Raw genomic sequence first — 21,698 nt, 5'->3', positions numbered from 1 at the left:
ATCCCCTGCTTCCAGGGCTTTCTGGGTTCATCCAGCTCATCCAGCAATCCCCCACCTCCCTGCCTGCTGTGCATCAGCTCCATCACCAGGATATCCTGCAGAACCATGGAACCACAGCAGGGTTTGGGCTGCGAGAGACCTACAAGCTCATCTCATTTCAACCTGCCCCTCTCCCAGGTTGCTGCAGGCCCCGTCCAGCCTGGCCTGGGACACTTCCAGGGATGAGGTGGTAACAGCTTGGCATCCCAGGGGTGGGGTGCCAGTGGGTGGAGAGGAATGGGGAAGTCCCACGCTGGCCTTGTCACCCCTTGTCCCCAGGGTGCCAGATCCAGGGGGGGTCACAATGCCCTGAACACCCCCAACCTCCTGGCTTGTCAGAGAGAGGGGAAATGACTCAATTATTGCCCAAAAGTGTCTTCTCAGGAGAAAATACCAGCACTGAAGGGCCCTAGAATAAACAGGAGGACAGCAGCTCGGGAATGGATCCGGCAGCTGGAGCCAGACAGGCTCAAATGAGGAGCAAGGCCTTTTTTCCTTTATTTATTTATTTATTTTTCCTTAAAATATGGATCCATTAGAGATCAGAGCCAACTAACAAGGTGTGGGGGACTCTCCATCTTCCCCAGGTCTTCAGCTGGAGGCTGGATGCCTTCAGGGCGTTGATGCTTTAGCCGAGAGTGGGTTCTTGCCATTGCAGGTGCCTTCTCCAGCTGTGTTTCTCCCTTTTCATCCTGCCTCTCTTCCCTTTGCTTCCCTCTAGCAGGGAATGAAGGTGTGGAAATCCCATTCCCTTCCCTCCTTTTGGTGTTTCCATCCCACATCTGTCTCACATCCAGAGGCTGGTGGGACATCTGGAGAGCCAGGAGCCAAGGGCTGGAAGTTTTCCCCCATTCTTCAAATCCTTCTCCCCAACACTTGGGAGAGCATCCTCACTGCCACACCACCAGCACTCCCCTTTCTCTCAAACAACATCAGCTCAGAGATGCCCCAGCACCCAGGGAACACTAATGCCACTTTTCCCAGTAATTCCAGGTGAAAAGAAAAATCCAGAAAAATTCACCTTTTTTTTTAGCAAAACAAAATAAAATTCCCTTTTAAATCCCTCCCTCACTGCTGGAGGGAACTAAGAAGCACAAGTTGTAAGAGCCTTGCTCTGGGTCACCTTCAGAAGAGGTGACCCACGGACGACACTGCCTTTGGATGCCTCGTCCCTGCTCCAAGGACTATTTTGGGCGTTTGAGCTCTGCTACGCTGCCCGAGTGCAAAGAACACGCTCCTTTTCTCTCCCTGTCGGCAAAAACCATCCCCCTGGTGAGCCTGAGCTGGTCTGAGCCGGGCACGGAGCTCAGACCTTCCCTCGGCTCGCAGGGAGGGGATTCTGCATCCCAGCTCTGGATGCGGGCTCCAGGGAGTGCTGCAGAGGATGAAATCCCGAATTATTTGTTCACCTGGCACAAAACCTCGGCGCTGCCAGTATTAACCGGCCAGGCCGATTAGTGGCAGCCACCAGCCAATAAATAAATTGGAACCATCTCCAGACCTGATTAGCTTGCTAATTAAGCTCAGTTACGGGGAAATCTGCAGTCAATCAGCCCGGCCATTACCAGTTGGAGCGGGAGATGGGGATGCTGCATCTCTGCTGGGAGGAGGAGGAGGAGAGGAGCTGCGGTGGGGAGGAAGGTGGTGCCGACTCCGCTGTCCCCAGCAGCGGTGGGAGAGGCTCATCCATCGGGGGGGTGCCCGACAGCCCCAGCAGCTCCCCAGGGCTGCAGGGTGCCCCCAAAGAAAAGGCTCAAATCAGGGCTGGGAGGGCAGAGTTCGGTTTTTTGGCTGGGACAGGCTGCTCCCTTCTTTTCCCCGCGGCAATTTGCAGTTCTGCCCCCTCCCTCTGGCTGAACCTGGAGACACTCACGGGTGCTGAGGGACATCTGCCCCCCCCCCCCCAGCAGGCACAGCATCCAGGGGAGATCCAACATCCTCGCTCTGGCCCAAAGCGCTGCAGGATGAGCTGGTTTGGCACTTGGGAACCCCTTTTCTCCCTCCTGCTGCCAGTGGGCATCAGGCTTTTCTCTTTTCTCTCCTTCCCATCCCTCCTCTGGCAGCTTGAGGCTGCTCCAGGTCCCAGTCTTTGCTTCATTAGATCGACATTCCTGGCCTTCGATTCCCACTAATCCTCCCAAATGGTGCCAAAACGGCCCGAAATGACAATTTTTTTTTTTTTTTTACTGCCAAAGGCGATCAGGAGATTCTCTTCACCTGAGCAGCGAGCAGCCCTCGGTGGCAGCAGCGATTCCTGAAAGGCTGGAGAGAGCTCCGGGGCTTTTGTGCATCCCTGGAAGCCCAAGCTCAATCCCTGAGCCCCGCATCCCTTTGCTCACCATCACCTCTCCTCTCCCAGCACTTCAGCGCTCCTCATCCTCCCTCGGCGAGCCCAGGGAGTCTCCAAACACACCCCTCTGGGAGCCGGGACAGTGGTGCGGGCAGGACGCAAATAAATAAGTGCTAATTGCTGGCGCTGGGCGTCAAATGGTTACTGCGAGCGCATTTATTGGGCAATTAAAGGCTTTACTGGGCATTAGGAGAGATCAATGACTGCCTGGTGGGATTCCCAGCCCTCCTGGGCTGTGGTTTTCCCAGGGCACCTCCAGGGCTGTCACCAGGAATGGCCACGTCTCCCTGCTGGTCACCCCCGCAGGCTGCGCTCTCCCTTCAGGGTTGGATTTGATGGCCTGAACTTTCCCAGCCTAAATGCTTCTCCAAAGTCACGTTCTGGGCGGGAATTGCGAGGTTTCATAATGGAAAAAGGGCGGGTGTCACCTGCCTGAGATCCATCCCGGACGCGGAAGGAAAAGGGAACAAGGCTGGGCTCGGAAGAGCTCGGTATGGGACGTGCCCAAATTTCGGCTGGGCTGCTCCCAGGTTCCACACGGAGGTGGGAATAAGGGGAAATTCCAGGTCCCAAACCATCCTATGGCCTTGATGTGGGATGCTCAGAGCTTCCTAGGGATTCTGGGGATCAGCCAAATCATGGAAGAGAAATCCACAGAGGATTACTAAACTCACTGAAAACAGGAGACTGAGAAGTCCCTGAATTTTCAAGTTCCAGGCTGGGGAAATCCATAGCAAAACCCCCATGAAATCAGATTTCAGACACTTCCAGCTCTGTTTTTTGGCCACAGGTGGAGGAATAAAGACCTGGCTCTTTAAGGTATCTCTTACCTGACCTCCATGAGGCATAAAACATTTTCTTTTGTTTAAAAAGCAGTTGGATCCGGGTCTTTTCTGGAAAACAAAGCTGTTTATCAGGAAGAGTCAGCCCCATCACAGTGCCTCTGATCTTCCCGTCCTCATCCCATCACTCCCTTCACACCAGTCTGGATTTGTGTTAAAAAAAACCAAATAAACCCAGCACAGCTGCCCAGGGAATGCCCTGGACGAGGGCTAAAAGCAGGTGGTAGCTATGGAGTGAGAATCTTCTGAGCTCTGGAGAAGCTTCCTTGAGCTGGTGCACCCAGCATCCATCAGAGTGAATCCTTTGGAGGCAAGGGTGGAAATGCACAGCAAGGCCCTTATGGCACAGCAACAGTTTGGGCTTTTTAGGAATTACTTTTTCTCTCTTAAAAAAAATAAAAAAGGAAAAAAAGGGGATGTTTCCCCCACTCCCATTACGGGAATCAAGAGTTTTCCTTCAAAACCTCCTCCTGACCCCCGTCGCTTTGCCGTAGGATATTTTCTTTTTTCCCAAGGCATCAGTGAATGCCACCAGCTGGGAGCATTTCAGGGGTACACAGGGGTGGGCTCGGGGTAAGGTGAGCAAGGTGGGCATGAAAGACATCCTTACATCTGCTCCACCATCCCTGAGCACCAGGATCTTCCAGGAGAAGCCAGATCTTAGGAGGGTTGTTAGGGAGAGAGAGCAGCCAGCCGTGCCCATCACAAAATCAAAACCCACATCCCTTCAGGAGAGCAAAGGAGGGGAGGGACGGATGGTTCCTAAAAAAAGGAGCACTACTACAGCTTTACACCCGGGGGAATCCAAACAGAGTTCTCCCGTGCTGGAAGTTCACATTTCAAATCCAGAAGGGGAGAACACAAAGCACTCATCTCCTGCCTGGGTGCTGCTTGGGGTTGAACGGGTGGGGAAACCTTTCAGGAACAAAGGGGTGCAGCTGCTGCGTGACAAACCAGCCACGTGACCCCCCAAAAAGGGGGACAAAGCAACACCCACCAGCAGTCCTGCGGGCTTTCATCCCCCACGGCGCTGCTGGAAATGAAGAGCAGGGAAAGCAGCAGGAAAGTTCCCCCAGATCCCCATGTGACAGGAGAGGTGGGAGACCGGATGGGCAATGAGGGATGAACCGAGCAGGCTGAGAAGATAAATCCCAAACCCCCAAATCCCACGCTGTGGCAGCCCCACTCAGATACAATTTCACGTTTCCAACCCTGGCCAGGTTTTCTCTGGAGCAAGATCTGCCCTGTGGGGCATCTTGTCCCTCTTGGTGGCTTTGAGGTCATCAGGACTGTGTCAGGTGTGAGGTCAGGAAAAGACACAACCCCAATCTGCTGCTTTGAGGGAAATCCCCCACTTTCCCCACCTTTCCTCATCTCTGAGCACCCCTGATTTTTCTGTGGTGAGGAGGGAACAGCACAGATGGCCAAACCACGGCATTGGTGTCTCTACGGTGCTCCTCATAGATCTCAGACATCTCCTTTCCTTCTTCACACGTTATTTAAATCATCTTTAAATCATCATTTCCCACCCTTCCAATGCGCATTTAGGGAATTTTACCTGCTGTTCTCCAAGGACCACACAGTTCCCCCACCATGAGGTAATTTCTTCCTGCAGGGGCCCTTCCAGTGAGTTCTCAGCCTGCCCTGGTGAAAACCCTTCACCTCCTGCTTCCCTCTCCATCACCTTCTGTTTGTCTCCTCCTTGTGCCTGCTCAGATTCCTGATTTTTCCTCGGGTTGTGCTGGGGACAAGACCTCTAAAAGTGTAAATAAATGTCAATCAGCTGCCCCTTGCTCAGGGCTTGGGGCTGGCTCGCTCAGAGAAGCCAAATGGAGAGCCACATCTTCCCTCCAAGGAAGTGATCAGGCCATGCCACATCCTGACCTTAAAGATGTTTTATTATTCTTACTTTAAACGATCGTTTGGACCAATTTAGCAGATACAGATGTAACCGTTACCGGCCTAATTCCTTGGATCACCTCCAGAGAGTCTTAAAGCCAAGGTGCAACATTTACTGCCCCCTTCCTCGGGGAGAAGAACTGTTTTTAATGAAAGCTCCCATATTTTTGGCTGGGAGATCTGTCACTCACTCCACAGGCACTTCCAGAACTCTTAGATACACACCCATTACAGCCCAGCTGACTTATTGCTTTTTAATTTATCAATTTGCACCATTACTGGCTCCTCTGACATCCCAGGTCCTGGACAATCCTTCATCTTTATTGCTGGCAAAGAGTGACAGGACCTGAGCAGTCACAGGAGAAGGAAACCACGAAGACTCAGGCAAAGAACAAGCTGCGACCAACAAGTTTTCTTGTCTTTATTAGAAAGAGACCTATACAATATAGCAGCCTCTCTCTGCAGTACTTTACAGCTTTTTTGTTCCTTTTTTTTTTTAATTTTAATTTTTATTTTTAATTATTCAGAATACTGTACAGCTGACACAAAAAATCTCGACGTGTAGAGAGAGAGAGGAAAGGGGAACATAATACAAACTGGCATACTTAATCAAACCCAAATCATAGGAAACAACAAGCAAAGTGAAATGTTTGTCAATCGGTTTAATTACAGTACAAACAATATAAATAAAGCATCATCGAGTCATTGTAAAACAAACTTGCTGGATGAGGTAATATAAAAACAACAACAAAAGACTTTTTTTTTCTTTTTTTTTTAGAATTTCCACACTGTCTCATCATCATTTATACATTATTATTTACAGTAACAGAAAACAAAACAAAAAAAACCAAACCCCAACAACCCAAAACTTGCTATGAAGCCTGCCATGTGCTAGGTATCTCCTGCCTCTACCCCGAGCAGGTGCCCCCTGCTCACCTGGGCTCCCTCCCTACTCAACTGGAAAGACAAACACCACAAAGCAGAAAGGCTTGAAAGATTTGGGGGCTAAACACAAAATCCAGCCTTTGCAGGATTGGATTTGCCACAGGCTGGAGATGCTCAGGTGTGGGCCAAGCATTTGGGATATGCTCAATCCTGCTGAAGCCAAGGGGTTTGGAGGTAGCAGGAGCTGCAGATCCCAGCTCTTGGCCATTCCAAGCCGAGTCAAACACATCCCAAAATGAGTCCCTGGTGTTTTAGCAGACTCTCCTCCCCCAAATACCCCTCAGGCTGTGCACCCACATGCAGTCTACAGGTGAAAGGTGCTCTTGACAGTGACACAGTAAAAGGAAGCTGGGACAAGCCCTGGAAACTTGGGACTTGCATGAAGCTGCGTGCTTCCAGAGGATGGGAACATCCTATTTTCCTCAGCAGATTCAATGGAGAATCCAGCTCAGTCCCTGGTTACCTCAGGAAAAAAACCAGTGGGGTGGAATTTCCACAGCATTTCAAAGGAATTGAGGGAGCAGGAAATGAAAGATCCTCCCATCATTTCTGCACACTCAGGCATGGTCTCTCCACAGCTCCTTCTGCCCTGCCAGACCTGCCCTCTCACTATGGATTGCCCCTGGAAGGACAAGAAACCAAATCCAGGATAGAAATGGTGCCAGCAAGGCTGGGTCAGGTATTCCCAGACTGCAGCACCTGAGCTCACTGCAGCTGAGGTTTGTGGCTCCCCTACAGCCACATTTTGGAGCCAGTTGTGGCCAAGAACAGGTGGAGGGAGGGATGAGGAGCTGCCCTTGGGGAAGAACCCACCTGGAGACGGCTCCTAAGAACATCTCACTTGGAAACACCTCCCTGTTACCCTCAAAAGCCCCAAAAGGCAGCAGGACCACAGCAGCTCGCAGGTCCCACACTCAGGCTCAGCCAGAAAGATGAGTCTAAGCACATTCATATTAAAAAGAAATGCAAGACTCTGTCCTTTCTACCTTCAGAATCTCCTTCCCTGGAGCTTCCCACCCTCAGGGCTAGCGAGCTGGGATTTCTACCCTTCAGTCCTGGAGGCCAAGCTCAAGGTTTTCTCAAGCTGGAGCTGCTGCCTGAAGGAGCTAAGGAGCTGGATTTTCAGAAAACCTCTGAGGCTGCAGCAACCCTGCACCTGTCCAGCCCTCCAGCCAATGTCCCCCTTCCTTGGAAGTGGCTGGTCTGACTCCAGCTGTCCCTTTGGAAACATCCAACCAAAGTTCCTGTTGGTGATTAAGGGCATTCCCACAATCACTGACAGCAGTGTGAGGAGCAGGCACCAGCACACAGGCACAGCAAGTGCAAAGTGACCTCCAGGTGACACCTGAGGGCTCAGGACACCCTGGCTGCACTTCATCCACTGGTTCAACTCAGCTCAACCCCTACACTCGGCATGCAGATGCCAAAAAACCCAACACTGAACACAAAACCCTTCCTTGGTCCTGCAGGAGTTTGGAGTTTGCCTTCAGCACAGAGGGGGTGTGATTGAGCTGTCTCTGTGAGGGGTTTTCCTCCTCGTACCCTGCAATTCCTGAGGACCAGGGAAGTGTTTTTGGCTACTTCAGCTCCCAGGAACAACAAAACCCACATGGATAGTTCTGCAAAGTGGGGAAGAGCTGAGGGTGCATTCACTGCCAGCAAGCAATGTGGCCACTGTCCCCAAAGCATGCCCTGAAGCGTCCCCCACCCACCCCCCTTTCACATTTTGTACAGAACACACAGATGTAAAAACAAGCTCTGAAGCACTGCAAAACAGCCAGTCCTTAGCACTGGAAGCTAAAATAAAACCACATCCAGAAAACCCATGGATGAGGGAAAGCTGAGGCTGTGCCTGCCAACAGAACCACTGCAGCCTGAGTGAGCCACGGGGGTTTGGGATCTGGGCAGGCACGGGGAGATGAAGGGGTTAAAACTGCTGAAATGCACAAAGACATCTTTATTTTATCCATCCACAAGCAAAATTCTCCACCCTGAACATGGGAGTAAAGATGGGAGTTCATTCACCCACACATCTTGCTGTCACCCTGAAATGAAACATGGGGCCAGAAACATGCTTGGCGATTTGGGGCTGAAGATGGCCCTAAAAAAAAAAATCCCAAATCAACCTTTTACTTTTCTGAAATCATGCAATTCCCCTCTCAAAACATGAACTATTCACAGCTCCTGACAATCCTGGCCAAACCCCCTCAAGCCTCCCTGTAGAGTGTGGGACAGACTCAGTCAACTCAAGGTAAACTGTCCCAATATTTACTTTAAAAACTGGCCCATGCTAAACAACAAAGCAAAACCTACAAATATCCTAAACCAACAAATTCACCCGTCTACAGCTTTGGATGCTTTGCTCTATGACCTCTATTATTTTTCTCAAACAGGAGATTATTTTCCAATAAAACCATTCAAGCCTACCTTCTTTTTTTGGCAGCTTAGAACAAAACCCATTGCAGAACCTCTTAATTTGGGGTAGTTCAGTGTTTTTTTCTACCTTGAAAAGAGCTTTACGCCCGAGCATTTTATTTTTTTTCCCTGTTGTGCAGCAAACACAAGAACATCCAAAAGCAGGTTTTCTACACAGTAAATTTTACCCACAAATCATCGAGAATGGAAGGTGTGGAACTGAGCCCCCACCTAAGGATGGGTGTAGCAGCCTCTGCAGGGGGAAGGAAGATGCCTGATAATTAGATGAGGGTGGGGAAGTTCTCTCCTCTCCAGCCAAGCTGCCCCAAAGTTTGGTCCCCAATGCTCTCCTCCTTTCCCTCGAGTCCCCTTGTTGACAACAACCACGTAACCAAACATGAAATGACCATTTCACCAACAACAAACCCCAAAACCCATCCCTGTTAAGGTGCAAAGGCGGCTCCCCGAGACGTTTGGGAAGGGCCCCCTGGGGACCCCCTTGTGAAATCTGTGCTTGTCTCCACTACCACTGCTTTATACTAGAAACTACAAATTACTTCATTTCTCCTGATCTCCATACAAATATAAAAGCTGAAGCTATTCCAACCCCATATAATCTAATTATTCTACATTACAGTGCCAGAGATCACTTCCAAGCGCGGATCTGCATTCCCACCTCGACTCCTCTCCCTACATGACTCGGCCTCCTCTGGCCCAGGGAAATCTCCAAGTGCAGCTAAAGCTTTTTATTTATTTTTTTTTTCACTAACACACATAATTTAAGGGAAGGGGGACAAGACAGTGAATTAAACAATGGTAATGTTTACATGGTTATTTTATTCTGTGCCCAAATGCTTCAAAATCCTCTCCACCTTGCAGGAGCTCACCCAGCTTTCTGAGCAGCACCAAGGTTCTCCAAGCTTTTTTTTCCTCCTTCTCCTTTTTTACCACCAAAATTGGAAATCTGGTAACAGAAGCCTTTGGCCAAATCTTTGCATTCAGGGCAGGACCCTGAATTTTCCCAAGGTTAGGTCTTTTTTCCTTCATGAAGAGCAAGGAGAAGCGAACCCTCCCTGGCAATATCGAGGCTCAGGTGTAACACATGCGACTGAATTCCACAGCAATTAGCCAAAGAGAGGAGGAAGTCTGGAAACAGCAATGGCTGACTTGCTCCTAGTGTTCTAGTCATGGATAAAGTGCAGAGGAAGGGGGATTTCAAGGTATCTGGGATGAGGGGAAGGGTTGAGTGCGGGTGCAGAGACAACCAGTGCCACAGACTCCGTTTCCAGAGAAAACAGCTTTGGCTGCCGGGTTTCTGCTGGGATTTCTCATGGACTGGGTCACAGCTAGGGCTTGTTTTGTTCCCAACAGGTCAAAGGGTGTGAACAGCCTGGCAAGAGGGCTCCAAAAAAGCAACAAGAGTGGCTAAACACGAGACAAGGAAGGGGAAAAGTGGGGGAGAATGGAGTGAAAGCAACGGGAACAATTCCTGTGGGATCTCCAAGTGCCAGGAGATGCTGCCTGGTTCTGCACCTGGATGGCTCCAAGAGCAGCCTCTGCAAAGTGCAAACACATCCCCTGAAAAGCCTGTGGAGCTCTCGAAGCCAAGCCCCTCCAGGATCCAGCCAAGGAGAGCTTCCTCCATCCCTGCCTTGGAGGGAGGGGCTTTCCCCCTGTCCTGCAGCCTGCAAGGAGTGACCTGGTGACAACAGCCCTGGGTGACCTCACCTGGTGGGTCCCTTCCAACTCTGGATATTCTGGGATCTCCTGACTTTCCCAGGGAGCTCTGCCACGTGCAGGGCTGGGAATCCTCCCTACAGACTCCACCATCGACACTGTTCAACATAGTTATGCAAACACACATGGGAAAACCACATTTAAGGTAAAAGAAACCGTGTTACCACTTAATTAAAGTATTACCTGGCTTGCCTGGATGCATAATTTTTCCTGTAATACACTGGAATTTGCTCTCCTAAAAATATTCTGTGCTTTTTCAAGGGTTGCCCTCAGAAGATTTTTAGGAAAGGACCATGTAATCTGTCTACCTGAAATCTGCCTGGTTGCCCTTGTTTCTCAAACATCACCCTCACTCTTGTCAGAGGAATGTGGCCCAGAGAGAGCATCAAACAATGTACAGAAAATAATCTCAATTAGGGAAAAAACCCAGCTCTGACACAGAACGTGCACTGAGAACTCTGCCCACCATGGGTCTGAAACACTGCACTTGGTTTTTGGGATACAAATGCCCTGGATGTTCCCGGGGGGAACAGCAGGTAGCTCTAGCACCTCTGGGATTGCCATTCCTGAATCCCTGCTGTGGCAAAGCTTCCCAGCACCAGCACACAGAGGGTTTCACAGCATCCCCTTCAGCTGCACATCAGCTGGGCTGTCCCCTCCCTGAGGGACCACCTGTAAGTACCAGACATCAGGAATGGTGGAGAAATGGCAGTTCAAACAGACACCTGTTCTGAATTAAAAAATAAAAATCAAATATTTTGAAGTATCCCAGTGGGAAGGGAATCAGTTGTGTCTGGTGCAGTCAGCCTAGGCTGGTTGGAGTAAGATTCCCTCCCCTCAAATACTCCAAGGTCTAGAAAATAACAAAGTACAAAAGGACAACACCACCAAAGAGGAGAAGCTGGTCAATATTCCTGTGCTTCCAGCTTGAAAATGGTTTTTCAGTCACAATTTTACCTCAAATCCATAATTTTTCCATTTTTTTGTTTTGTTTTGTTTTCCTTAAGATAATCACATCACATTTTTTCCTTTACATTTTGTCCACATTCAGTTTATTTATCAGCTGCTCCTCCCATCTGTGTGCTGAATGAAACCCAGAAGTCCAAGGAAGAGCACCACCAAGGCTTGGGAAATACACAGGAGCAGGTAGATTTGCAAATTACTGTGCTGTGTGCACCTCACTGCCTTCACACAATTGCTCCTTTGCCATCAAATTCAGTTGAGTTTTCAACTTTCACCATGATAAACGTGCCCCCATTCCCACATTGCCATATGCCATTAAAATAAAAAAAAACACAACAAAAAAAATCACTTTTCTGCCTGCCAAAACCTCTGCTTCAGCATGCCAGAATCCTGCTAGATGGGATGCGCCCAGTAAGACCAAAATAATCCAAGCAAGTATTAAAAGTTGGAATTGAAATGAAGTGTCCAGGCCACTTCCACAAGCCATTTTTCTTGGCGAAGCAGCCGGGCTGGGAGCGGAGCGCAGCCTGCCCTGCCCGCCGTGGTGAAGGCTATCAATTCTGAACTTAATCAAATCTGATCTTCCCCCAGCCAGAATGGGCCTTTTTGTCTTGGCTTGTGAAAGCTTCCTGACTTCTGGAGTAAAATATATTTACAGTGCTGAGGAACAGCCTCTTTTTTCCCTTCTAAAAGATCTCACATGTTTTTTTTTCCTTCCCTGTGCCAAACGTGCCGTGATCTCCTTCTGATATGTTGCTCCTCACAGGCTTTGGAAAGAAGAGTTCACTGCTGGGAATATTATCAATGTACAATAATGATCTGTAACCCACAGATCCTAACTAGTTGCACATTATTTAGTTCACATCCATTACAGTTTATAAATTAACAGAGATGTCATTTTTTCTGTACAAAAAAAAATCAATGTATATTTACGGTCTTTTTTTTATTCAAATAGATTTTAAATACATAGAATCTAGAGACACAATACAAAAATCTGTATAAGTTAGGCAATGCATCACAGGAGTGACCAAAAACTCAACACGATTTACCTTGGCAAAATGACAGAACCTATTTCTGCTGGCTGAAAACATAACCAAAAAAAAAAAAAAATTAGCCTTTAATGCGTTTATTAATTTCACCAAACGTACTTGAAATGTTGTTTTCCATAGCGGTATTCATTATTCCTTTTTGTGTTTCAGGCTTACTCTTATTTATTTTTTCCATTTTGTTTTTACACCAAGGAGACTGCAGTCAAATAACACTCAGCAACTCATTTCCTCTCTTTGGACTGAAAAATTAAACAGATACTAAATTATGACAGTGAATTTAGAAAGGAGGGCTCCAAGGGCTCGAAAGAACATGTCTGAGATAATATGATGCTTCTAAGAATATTGCAATCACATCCAAGCAATCACCGAAGCGTGCCATGTAACTACCTCCTCAGCTAATATGCTTTTTTCTCCGTGATGACTAATCATGTTCTATTAAACAGCAGTAATGCTGGAAGAACTCAACTATACAAGTGTAATGAAGCCAGTATTCTCCCCGGACAGATTAGCTACAACTGATTTGACACATACCATCATAGGAGCTTCAAACCTGACAAACTCTGTGCTTGCTTCTGATTTATGCCGTCAAGCTCTTCAGGAGAAGAGAATGGAAATCCAGGCGTCGCCGCGTTCGGTAGAGGTGAAATGTTCTGATGTGCTTCACTGTCAGTTAGGGAAAGTCACCGTCTCTCCTTCCTTCTGCTCCGGCTCGCCTCTCCCCCCGCCCGTCCCTCGGCGCCCTGCCGTGTCCCCGGGCGCCGCCGCTGCCACCGCGGCCCTGTGCCCTCCAAACAACGGCCTGCCCCCCGCGCTCCTCCTCGGCCCCTAGCGCTCTCCACCTTCCGCCTGGGACTCGGGGATGGACCGAAGGGAAAAGGGAGAAGGAGAGTTACCAGACTCACAGAGCGGAGCTGCGATGGGGATGGAGGAATGTGAGGCTGCGGATGCGACTCGGCTCGGCCAACGTGCGAGCGAGCTCCCCTCAGATGATGGTGGGCATCCTCCCGCCGCCGTTGTTGCGGTTGTTGTTCTTCCTGGACAGGTTTGGGGTGGCCATAAGGGCAAAGCGCTCGTCAGGGCAGCCGTACTGGAGCAGGACGTCGATGCACTCCTGGCTGGAGGCCTGGCGGGCGTAGGCCAGCGCTGTGTTCCCGTGGGCGTCACGCGCCATCACGTCCACACCGTACTGCGGGGTGAGAAGAGGGAGCTGCTGGGGGCTGCGATTTCGGGGGTGGGTTTGGGATTGGATTGAAGGGAGGAGGAGGAGAGCAGGCAGGAGAGCAGCCTGACAACATGAGTGTGGTGGCATTGAGCCACGAAGGGAAAAAGTGTCTCTCGAGGGGGGAGTCTCATGTGTGGGACAAAATCTGCCATGGTGGTATTCCAAGCTAAAGGAATCTCTCCTTCACTTTGCAAAGAGCAGCGGAGAGGCAGAAACACGCTTTTCTACCACGGTGCCACCCTTTGGAAGCATGCAGTGAGGAACACCCAGGCTCAGGACACATGGAGCCCTCCAGGAGCAGCTCTGCTGAGGGGCCCAGCCCAGCCCAGCCCAGCCCAGCTCAGCCCAGCCCAGCCCAGCCCAGTTCTGCTGAGGGGCCCAGCCCAGTCCTGCTGAGGGGCCCAGCCCAGCCCTGCTGAGGAGCCCAGCCCAGCCCAGCCCAGCCCAGCCCAGCCCTGCCCTGCCCTGCCCTGCCCTGGCAGCCAGTCCTTACCCAGATGAGGAGCTGCACCAGCACCACGCTCCCCTTGCGGCAGGCCAGGTGCAGCGCCGTGCGCCCATCCCCGTCCCCGCAGGTCTCGTTCACCTCGTCCCGCGTGCCGTGGGCCAGCAGCAGGATCACTGTCCGCAAGTCCTCCTCGGCCGTGGCCCTCAGCAGGTGCTGGCCCAGAGACAGCTCCAGGCACTGCAGCGGGGCGAGGAAGAGCTTCTGCTCATACTTGGCACGTATCCAGAGCTCTTTTTCTTCCCTAGGGAAGGCAGAGAGGGGATAGGTCACTCTCACCTGGTGTCGCAGCCAACAGCGCTCAGCCAACAAGGAGGTTGTTTCCCCTCTCAAACTGATGCCAAGAAAGCCCTCATGGGAACAGTTCATCCCAACCTTAGGAACAGTTCACCCAAACCTTGTATTTTTACCAATATTTGTGTTGTCCACCTTTGCTGTTCTTGAGCCAGTGCTCGAGATCCTCCTTGATGGATGCTGTGCCCACAGGGTTGTAGGATCACAACAGCCAGGAGGTCTTAAAAAGTCCTGGCAGCAAGAGGTCAGGGCAAGAGCCCTCGCTGTCACAAAGACCAGAGACACAACAAGCAGCCAGGTTCCACTTTAATGCTGGGAAACACACAGTAAAAAAATGCACCCAATTTCTGTATCCCAGACCAGAAGTAACCAAATGGGGGCTTTGTCCCCCTCCAAGTCGAGTAATGTTCCCAAAGGCATAAGGATGATTCTCTTGTTTTCCCAAAATTCAAACCAGTGCTTTGAAGCACCTTTTCCTCCTGCTGTATCAAAGGACCATCAGAAGCTTTCTGGTGCTATCGGGTTACAGCAGAACAAGGACTACAAACAAGACCCTCCACTCACCATTTCAGAAATTACCATACAATTACATGATCTGAGAGCACCAGCCCCAGACAAAGTCCCATTTAGAGGTCCCTCAGGTAATCTGCCCAGCCTCTGAAAACCATAAACATCACCTGAGCCAGGCAACTGGGTCCTGGTGACAGATCCTCTCCTCTGCAGTACAAAAGGCCAAGCTCTGTTTACGCCTTTCAGCCGTGTTTACACTGCTCCCAGTAATCTAGTGTCAGGTTAGCCCTAATCTGTTTTTAAATACTTATGTAAACATCTCCTTCCACTAGCAAATCTGGATTAGTTTTGCATAATTTCCTGGGACATGTGGAGTGACCTTGCTGTGACCTGCCTGGATGCTTTCAGGCACAGCTTCCTAAAGCAGGCACAGCTTCCCTGCCCTGGCCACAGTTTACCCCACAAACAGGGCCAGGGCTCCTCTTCAGAGCAAAAGTGCAAACAGAAAATTAACACAAGAGAGTGCTTCTTTTTCCTCAAACCTCTGCATGACTCCTGCAAGCTAAAAGACACACCAAAAAAAACTCCTCCACAACCCATTTGGGCAGCTGCAAATTAACCTTTGATGGCAGGATCTGATAAATGGAGTATTGCTGCAGGTATTCCAGATGGAGAGGAGGAAGAAAAGGAGTTCTGTTATCAGAATCTTTAATTCATGGTTTTTCTAATTACATTTTTTAAGGTAAAAAGCCAAACTAGAACCAGTGCCACGAAAGGGATAAAGTAACATGCAATTATCTGCAGTAAAATGGGCATTCTTGCAACAATTCTGCTCCCAGTATCCGTCTAGATGATGTCTTCAAGGATGTTAGCAAAGATCTCACGTGGTTTTTAGACACACACAGAGGAATTCAGAGTATAACCAACACATTCACTTCATGTTTAAAACGTGCCAGACTGGAAAATGAGGTGATTCAACCTGTGCTGTTCACCCACAGTAATGCCCACCAGGGCTCTGGGAATTTATTTTTCATATGTCCATATATCCTAAAGGCAAAATATTTCTCAGATATATTAATAATAATATAAGAAATAATTTTTTTAGCTTAGTCAAGTGTCTGCAGATGAATCCTTCTCTCCCCCCACCATCTTTGGAGTGAGAGAAACTTTTGGCCTCTATCAGAGCACTGGTTGCTGTGATCGCTGTGGCTCAAGAAAAAATCCCTTTCTATTTAAGAAAAAAAAGCTGTTTGACACAAGTCTCCCACTTTCAATCATCACTCAGCCTAAATTGCAACAGTAATGTTAAAGAGAGAGAATAACTGCTTAGTTCAGGCAGAGGCTCCCAAAGCTTGAGGCTGCTGGTTCACAAATCTATCAGCACGAATTTCACACTTGCTGTGCCTCGCGTGGGCAATCCTGCAAGGATGCAAGAAAGAGAGAGAGGGATGCCCCAGTCCTGCTCAGTTTTGTCCTACTGCATTAAAAGACTGAGGAAAGAACAGGAAACTCTTGAAAAGCAAATGTCACAAAAAGGGGAATGTGCTGCCACCTGCCTCAGTGCTGGGCACCAAATGACATCACTCAGTAAGGTCCAGTTCCACCTCTGGAGTCACATCAAGGGTTGTGGTAGAACTATAAATCCAAATAAATGTGTTTCAGAGGCCTCAGGCATTTGGGGCAGAATGTCATTGACACCAGCATGGGAGAAGATTTAGGTCTTTTTCAACAGTACAAACTAGGCACAAGAAAGACTTGGATTTCAGGGTAGAAAACAAAACCTCCTGAGAGGTAGGAGGAAAAGCACAGTGGACTACACTTCATGGACAGCCACAACACACACACAGACTGCTTTCCAATGAGCACCTAGAAAGCCAATGTCCACAAAGATCCTCCCTCCATCTCTGGCACAAACCATTTAATTTGGAAGGGAAGTCCTGGGGACTTTCCTGGGAGACAGCTGCAGCCCTGCCGCTCGCATTCATCTCAGAAACCCTGACAACAAGACATAAATACTGCAATTGTTGCTCTGATGCCCCAATTTCACTTCTGGGATCCACAGCTTGTCTTGGTTGAGGTTTCATTTCCCCCAAGGAAGGCCAGTCCAAGAGCAGAGTTGTCAGCAGTAGATCACTTAACCTCATTGCAGTTCCCCGGAGGACCACTGCTCACATCCCCTGTTAGTTAATGAGCTAAAAAATGAATTATTGGAGCGGTCAGCAATAAGCAGGAAGAGGAGGCACAGTGCTTCATTTCAGCCAGCACTGACATACCTTTAAATAAATCAACTGAATAAGAGTACAAGGAAGTGTGAGGGACAGCAACTCATCAGAAGAAACATACTGAACCAGTCCCTAAAATAAAGGCTAGTAAATATTTCCCTCTTTTCCTCCCTTAATTGCAATCCTGGCAATTCTAAATGATTCTCTCCATACCAGACACTTGCAGCTGTAGTTGTCAAAGCCAAACCAAGAGTCTTTCAGTGAACTTTCAACAGTGGAGTCCTTGTCTCAGCACCAAATCAAAGCTGGTGTGCTGCAGAAGCAACCAACACCTTCATGTGCTCTGATGGTCCCAGGGACACCAAACCCTGGAGAAGGTGTGAGCTACTCTTCCTCATATGCAGCAAAATGAATAGATGATAAGCTCCCAGATAAACTTAGAGAAATGAACAACAGAGTTCTAAGGTCAGACGTTCTCTGAGCCTTTTCTCTCTAAATATCTGCGTTCAAACCCTGATCTGTACCTGCTGGTACAGACTCCAAACCTCACTGGTTACACAAGGGGCAAATATGGCAGAGGATCACTGCAAAACACTAAAGAACTAGTAATGAGTCACTGATCTTGTCCAGAAAGTGCCACCTGAAAGAGCTCTCTGCTCCTGCAGACGTCTCCATCACTTGTGAACCCCAAGAACACACAGTGGTGTGAATAACGAAATCCCTGCAGCAGCAGCAACACTGTACATAGGTAAAAGGTTATTAGAAACAGATGAAAATTTCAGTTCTCAGTTTATTTTGATCTAATTAGGTGCTTGCTTCTCAAGATAATGTCCAATTATTTAAATTACTCTGCCAGCCACATCACATCATTATTATGTGGAAACATAAATACTGGGCACTGGAAGGGGGGAGGGTAAGCAGGGAGCATCAGAGAAGAGAAAAAGCAAATTTGCTTCGGGCACAGCCTTGCTCTAGGAGCTGCACTGTGTTCTCCAGCCGTGGGTTTGCACTGGAGATGCTCCTTCAGGAGACCACATCCTACACAGCTCAGCCCCATCATATGGCACACTGGGTTGTTTTCCACCCTACAAATCCCATCAGAAGCCTCATCCAGTTGGTATCAACTCTCCATCCTGACTCCTCGTTCCCATTCACCTCTGCCCCACCTCCATCCGTCCCTTACAGATACTTGGTGGAGTGACATCAGGAGGCAAACACGAAGAGGATGTGCAGGCTGGGAAAAAAAGTCATGTTCATACAGTGACCCAGAACTGCCTGAGTAGGCAACAGCACGTGGCTGGAGAGCCTGGGAAGTTGCCATCAGAATTCCACAGCTCCGGAGCAAGAGCAGCCTCGATCCTCCCAAAGCGTGACTGAAAGGATGACTAAAATGTCATGTCGTTATCCAGAGTTACTCACCACTTGTTAAAAAGCTGGATCAAATTCTGAAGGTTGAATTAGAAAGACAGTGGACAGCAGGTATTTACCATGGCACAGCACTGATTTCCCACCACCAGAAATAAAAGCAGGCTTCTTACAGGCACTTTGAAGTGAAGTTTTATCCTCCACACCTCTGACAACACTGAAAAGCTCCTGAATTTTTTTTCATCCTTTCTTCTCTCTTGCTAAAGGAACTAATTCTGTAAGAGAGGAGGCCTCTCAGTGGTGTCTCCATGGTTGCTGTGCAGGTGCTGTGCCCGTGTGTTGCCATTTCTGGTTGTTCACTGAAGTACAACTCTTTAACGCTGTGGTAACCTGGCCAGCTCAGCAAGAGCTCTGCCAAATTTCCTCTCCTGTTGGCCAGCTGACAAGGTTAATGTGTCTCTTCCAAGAAAATGAAGTAAATCCAACCCACTGCACCTCCCAAACTCCTGGAAGAGCCCCAGGATGTGTCATTAGCTTTGTGGTCCAGCACACAAGGAGCACACATCACCTAATGACCAGTGCTGGGCAGCTGGATGTGCTGGGGCTTCCCGATTAAACAACCCCCTCTGTGATGATCCCAATAAATGGCACTGCTTTGGACAGAGCTGGTGATGCAGTGCTGGGATGGGTAAAAGGAAAACATCGGATGGGGGGTGGGGGGGACGGGATTGAAATGTTGCAGAAAGGTTCACGATGCTTTTAATTGCAACAGCAAAAGGGGGGAGAAGAGAGAGGGCGAGAAGAAAGGGGCTAGCAGCAAGGAATTTCCAAAGTGCCTTCCTGCCCCAAGCAAAGCAGGAACTGGGAGGAGAGGCATGGAAGAGGAGCTGGGAACAATATGCTGAGAAAACACAGGGGCTTCCTCTCTCTCTGCAGGAGAAGACCCCTGTGCTGCATTGCAAAGGCAGCGCTGAGCAGCTGAGCGGCTCCGTGCCCCGCATGCCTTCTCCGCCCGGCCGCGTTGCTAAGGGGGAAGGCACGAGCCCACCGGGAATATCCAGGTCCCTGGCAAACAAGAGGGCTCCAGACAGCAAACAAAGACCGATGGCTATTTATTCCTTAATTACGGAGAGCTTTGAAGAAGCGGGTCCACTGTAAATCTCGCCTGCCGAGGGAATGGACTGCGATTTATGTGCACCGGGGCAAAGAGGAAATAAATATCTCCCTGGCTCCTGATCAATATTATGAGTGTTTTGCCAACCTACAGGGTGTTTTATGAGCTGTAAGGACAGAAAGGGATCATTAATAATTAAATAAAGTCAACCTATTAAGCTTATTACTTCTTACAGGTTAAACATCCCTGACGGACGAAGGGCAGCCCCATAGGAAAGCTGTGGATCAGCCAACCCGTGTCTTGCCTTGGACTCTGGTCCAAGGCAGCAGCATGGTAACCCAGCCTGGAAATGATTTAGTTACTGTCTGGTGGGGAACTTATCTGCCTGAGGACTGTGTTCAGTCCACTCTTCAAATTTTTGTCCAGGACACAGACAATTCAGTGCTCCAAAACCATGCTGAACTCAGGTTACTTCTCCTACTCTCAGTCCTTTTCAACTCAACCAAACCAAAGAGGCACAAAACCCTGGAAGTGTTCAAGGCCAGGATGGCTCTGAGTAATCTAGTCTAGTGGAAGGTGTCCCTGCCCATGGCAGGAGGTTGGAATGAGGTGATCTTCAATGTCCCTTCCAACCTGCACCATTCCAGGATTCTATATAAAGGTGGTTTCCCACCAGCAGCACCTTGCACTGTCAGGGACTTGTTTCCTGAAGCCCCCAGCTCTGGATCTTCTCTACCATTAACTCTCCTGTTCCATTTTTCAGTTTTCCTTTCATAGCTGTGTGTTTCAGGGGAAATAAAAAGCCCTGCTGTGTGTGAGGGACAGAGATCACTCATTTGTGCAGAGCTCAACGTGCTTCTCAAATTAATCATGTCTTGCCTGACACTTACCAATGTGATCATTATTCGGATTTGGTGGAGATCCTCCACCCTTCTCCCTCTCTCCTGACAGCATTCCCCTACACAGGGCTCCAAAAGAGCTGCTATTTCTGCACTTGCAGGGTACCCCTCTGTGGAGTAAGCAGCACCACTCCTTAAAGTGCTGATACACCCGCAGGATTTACTGCTGCCCAACATTAACGACCAGCCTGGCCGAGACATCAAGGTTTACTGACTTCAGGCTTTTCAGATAAATACTCCTCAATTGTGGGCTCTGATTTATCACAGAAAATTGCAGCCAACTTCTGTTTTCATTGCGCTCCATCTAATAATTTTTAAGGTTTACTCGATAAAATATATCACATCTGAGGTTTACTCCGTGTGAAGTTAAGCAAAAACCGTGTGACATACAGCAGCAGGGCATACTGTGGGTACTAAGATAAGGCTTATTAAGTTGAGACTGAAGATTCTAAGGGTGACAACTCTAAGCCCTGCAAGTTGTTTTAAGTCTTTTCTCAATAAAAATCCATGTTTTTACTTTGTTCTGTACAATTATGTGAAATGAAAACAGTCCCTAGAGATGTAATAAAAAAAACTTCAAAAAGCCACAAGTTGTTCTTTTCCTCTAACCCCAAAAGCCCCAGAATTTTTAGAAAAAGCATTGCCAGTGACATTTCAGAGTGAAAAACCCTAACAATGGTGAACCCTAAGGATTTAGAGCTCACCAGTGCCCTGAGGAGACCACAAAGACAATCAGAGGGCTGGAGCTCCTCTGCTGTGAGGAACGGCTGAGAGGACTGGGAATGTTCAGCCTGGAAAAGAGAAGGCCCAGGGGAGACCTAATTGTGGCCTTCCAGTACCTGAAGGGAGACAACAGCAAAAATGGGGAGAGCTATTTACAATGATCTGGAGCGACAGGACAAGGGGAAATGGGTTTAAACTGACTGACAATAGGTTTAGATGGGATAGATGGGAAGAAATTCCTCCTGTGAGGCTGGGCAGGCCCTGGCACAGGGTGCCCAGAGCAGCTGTGGCTGCCCCTGGATCCCTGGGAGTGTCCAAAGCCAGGCTGGATGAGGCTTGGAGCAGCCTGGACTAGTGGAAGGTGTCCCTGCCCATGGCAGGGGTGGGACTGAATGGGCTTTAAGATCCCTTCCAACTCAATCCATTCTGTGATTCAGTGATTTTAAACACACAGCTCGGTGAAAATAATTTAAAAAGCACTGTGAAGAGAGGAGAAAGATGGATTTCTCCTATGGTTTGTAAGGAGAGACTTTACAAGAATCTGTCTCCCTTACAACCACCCTCTCCTGACCAACAGGAAAGCTCCTGAGCTGAGGGTCTGATTC

General features: G+C 48.9%; 1 protein-coding gene across 9 annotated transcripts in view; it reads right to left on the bottom strand.

The window, feature by feature from the left end:
- Positions 1-5,527: 5,527 nt before the first annotated feature.
- The window catches only part of AGAP1 (ArfGAP with GTPase domain, ankyrin repeat and PH domain 1), a 306,094-nt gene continuing 289,923 nt past the window's right edge, over positions 5,528-21,698 (bottom strand). For all 9 annotated transcript variants that reach the window (XM_033064417.1, XM_033064424.1, XM_033064423.1 and 6 more), the window contains 2 exons: positions 13,955-14,210; positions 5,528-13,425 (listed from right to left, as the gene is read on the bottom strand). In XM_033064417.1, the coding sequence (XP_032920308.1) occupies positions 13,222-13,425; positions 13,955-14,210 (460 nt within the window). In that variant the 3' untranslated portion in view covers positions 5,528-13,221. The remainder of the gene's footprint in view (positions 13,426-13,954; positions 14,211-21,698) is intronic.

Source organism: Catharus ustulatus, chromosome 7, assembly GCF_009819885.2.
Source record: "Catharus ustulatus isolate bCatUst1 chromosome 7, bCatUst1.pri.v2, whole genome shotgun sequence".
NCBI lineage: Eukaryota > Metazoa > Chordata > Aves > Passeriformes > Turdidae > Catharus > Catharus ustulatus.
This window is presented reverse-complemented; position numbering and strand designations above follow the sequence as displayed.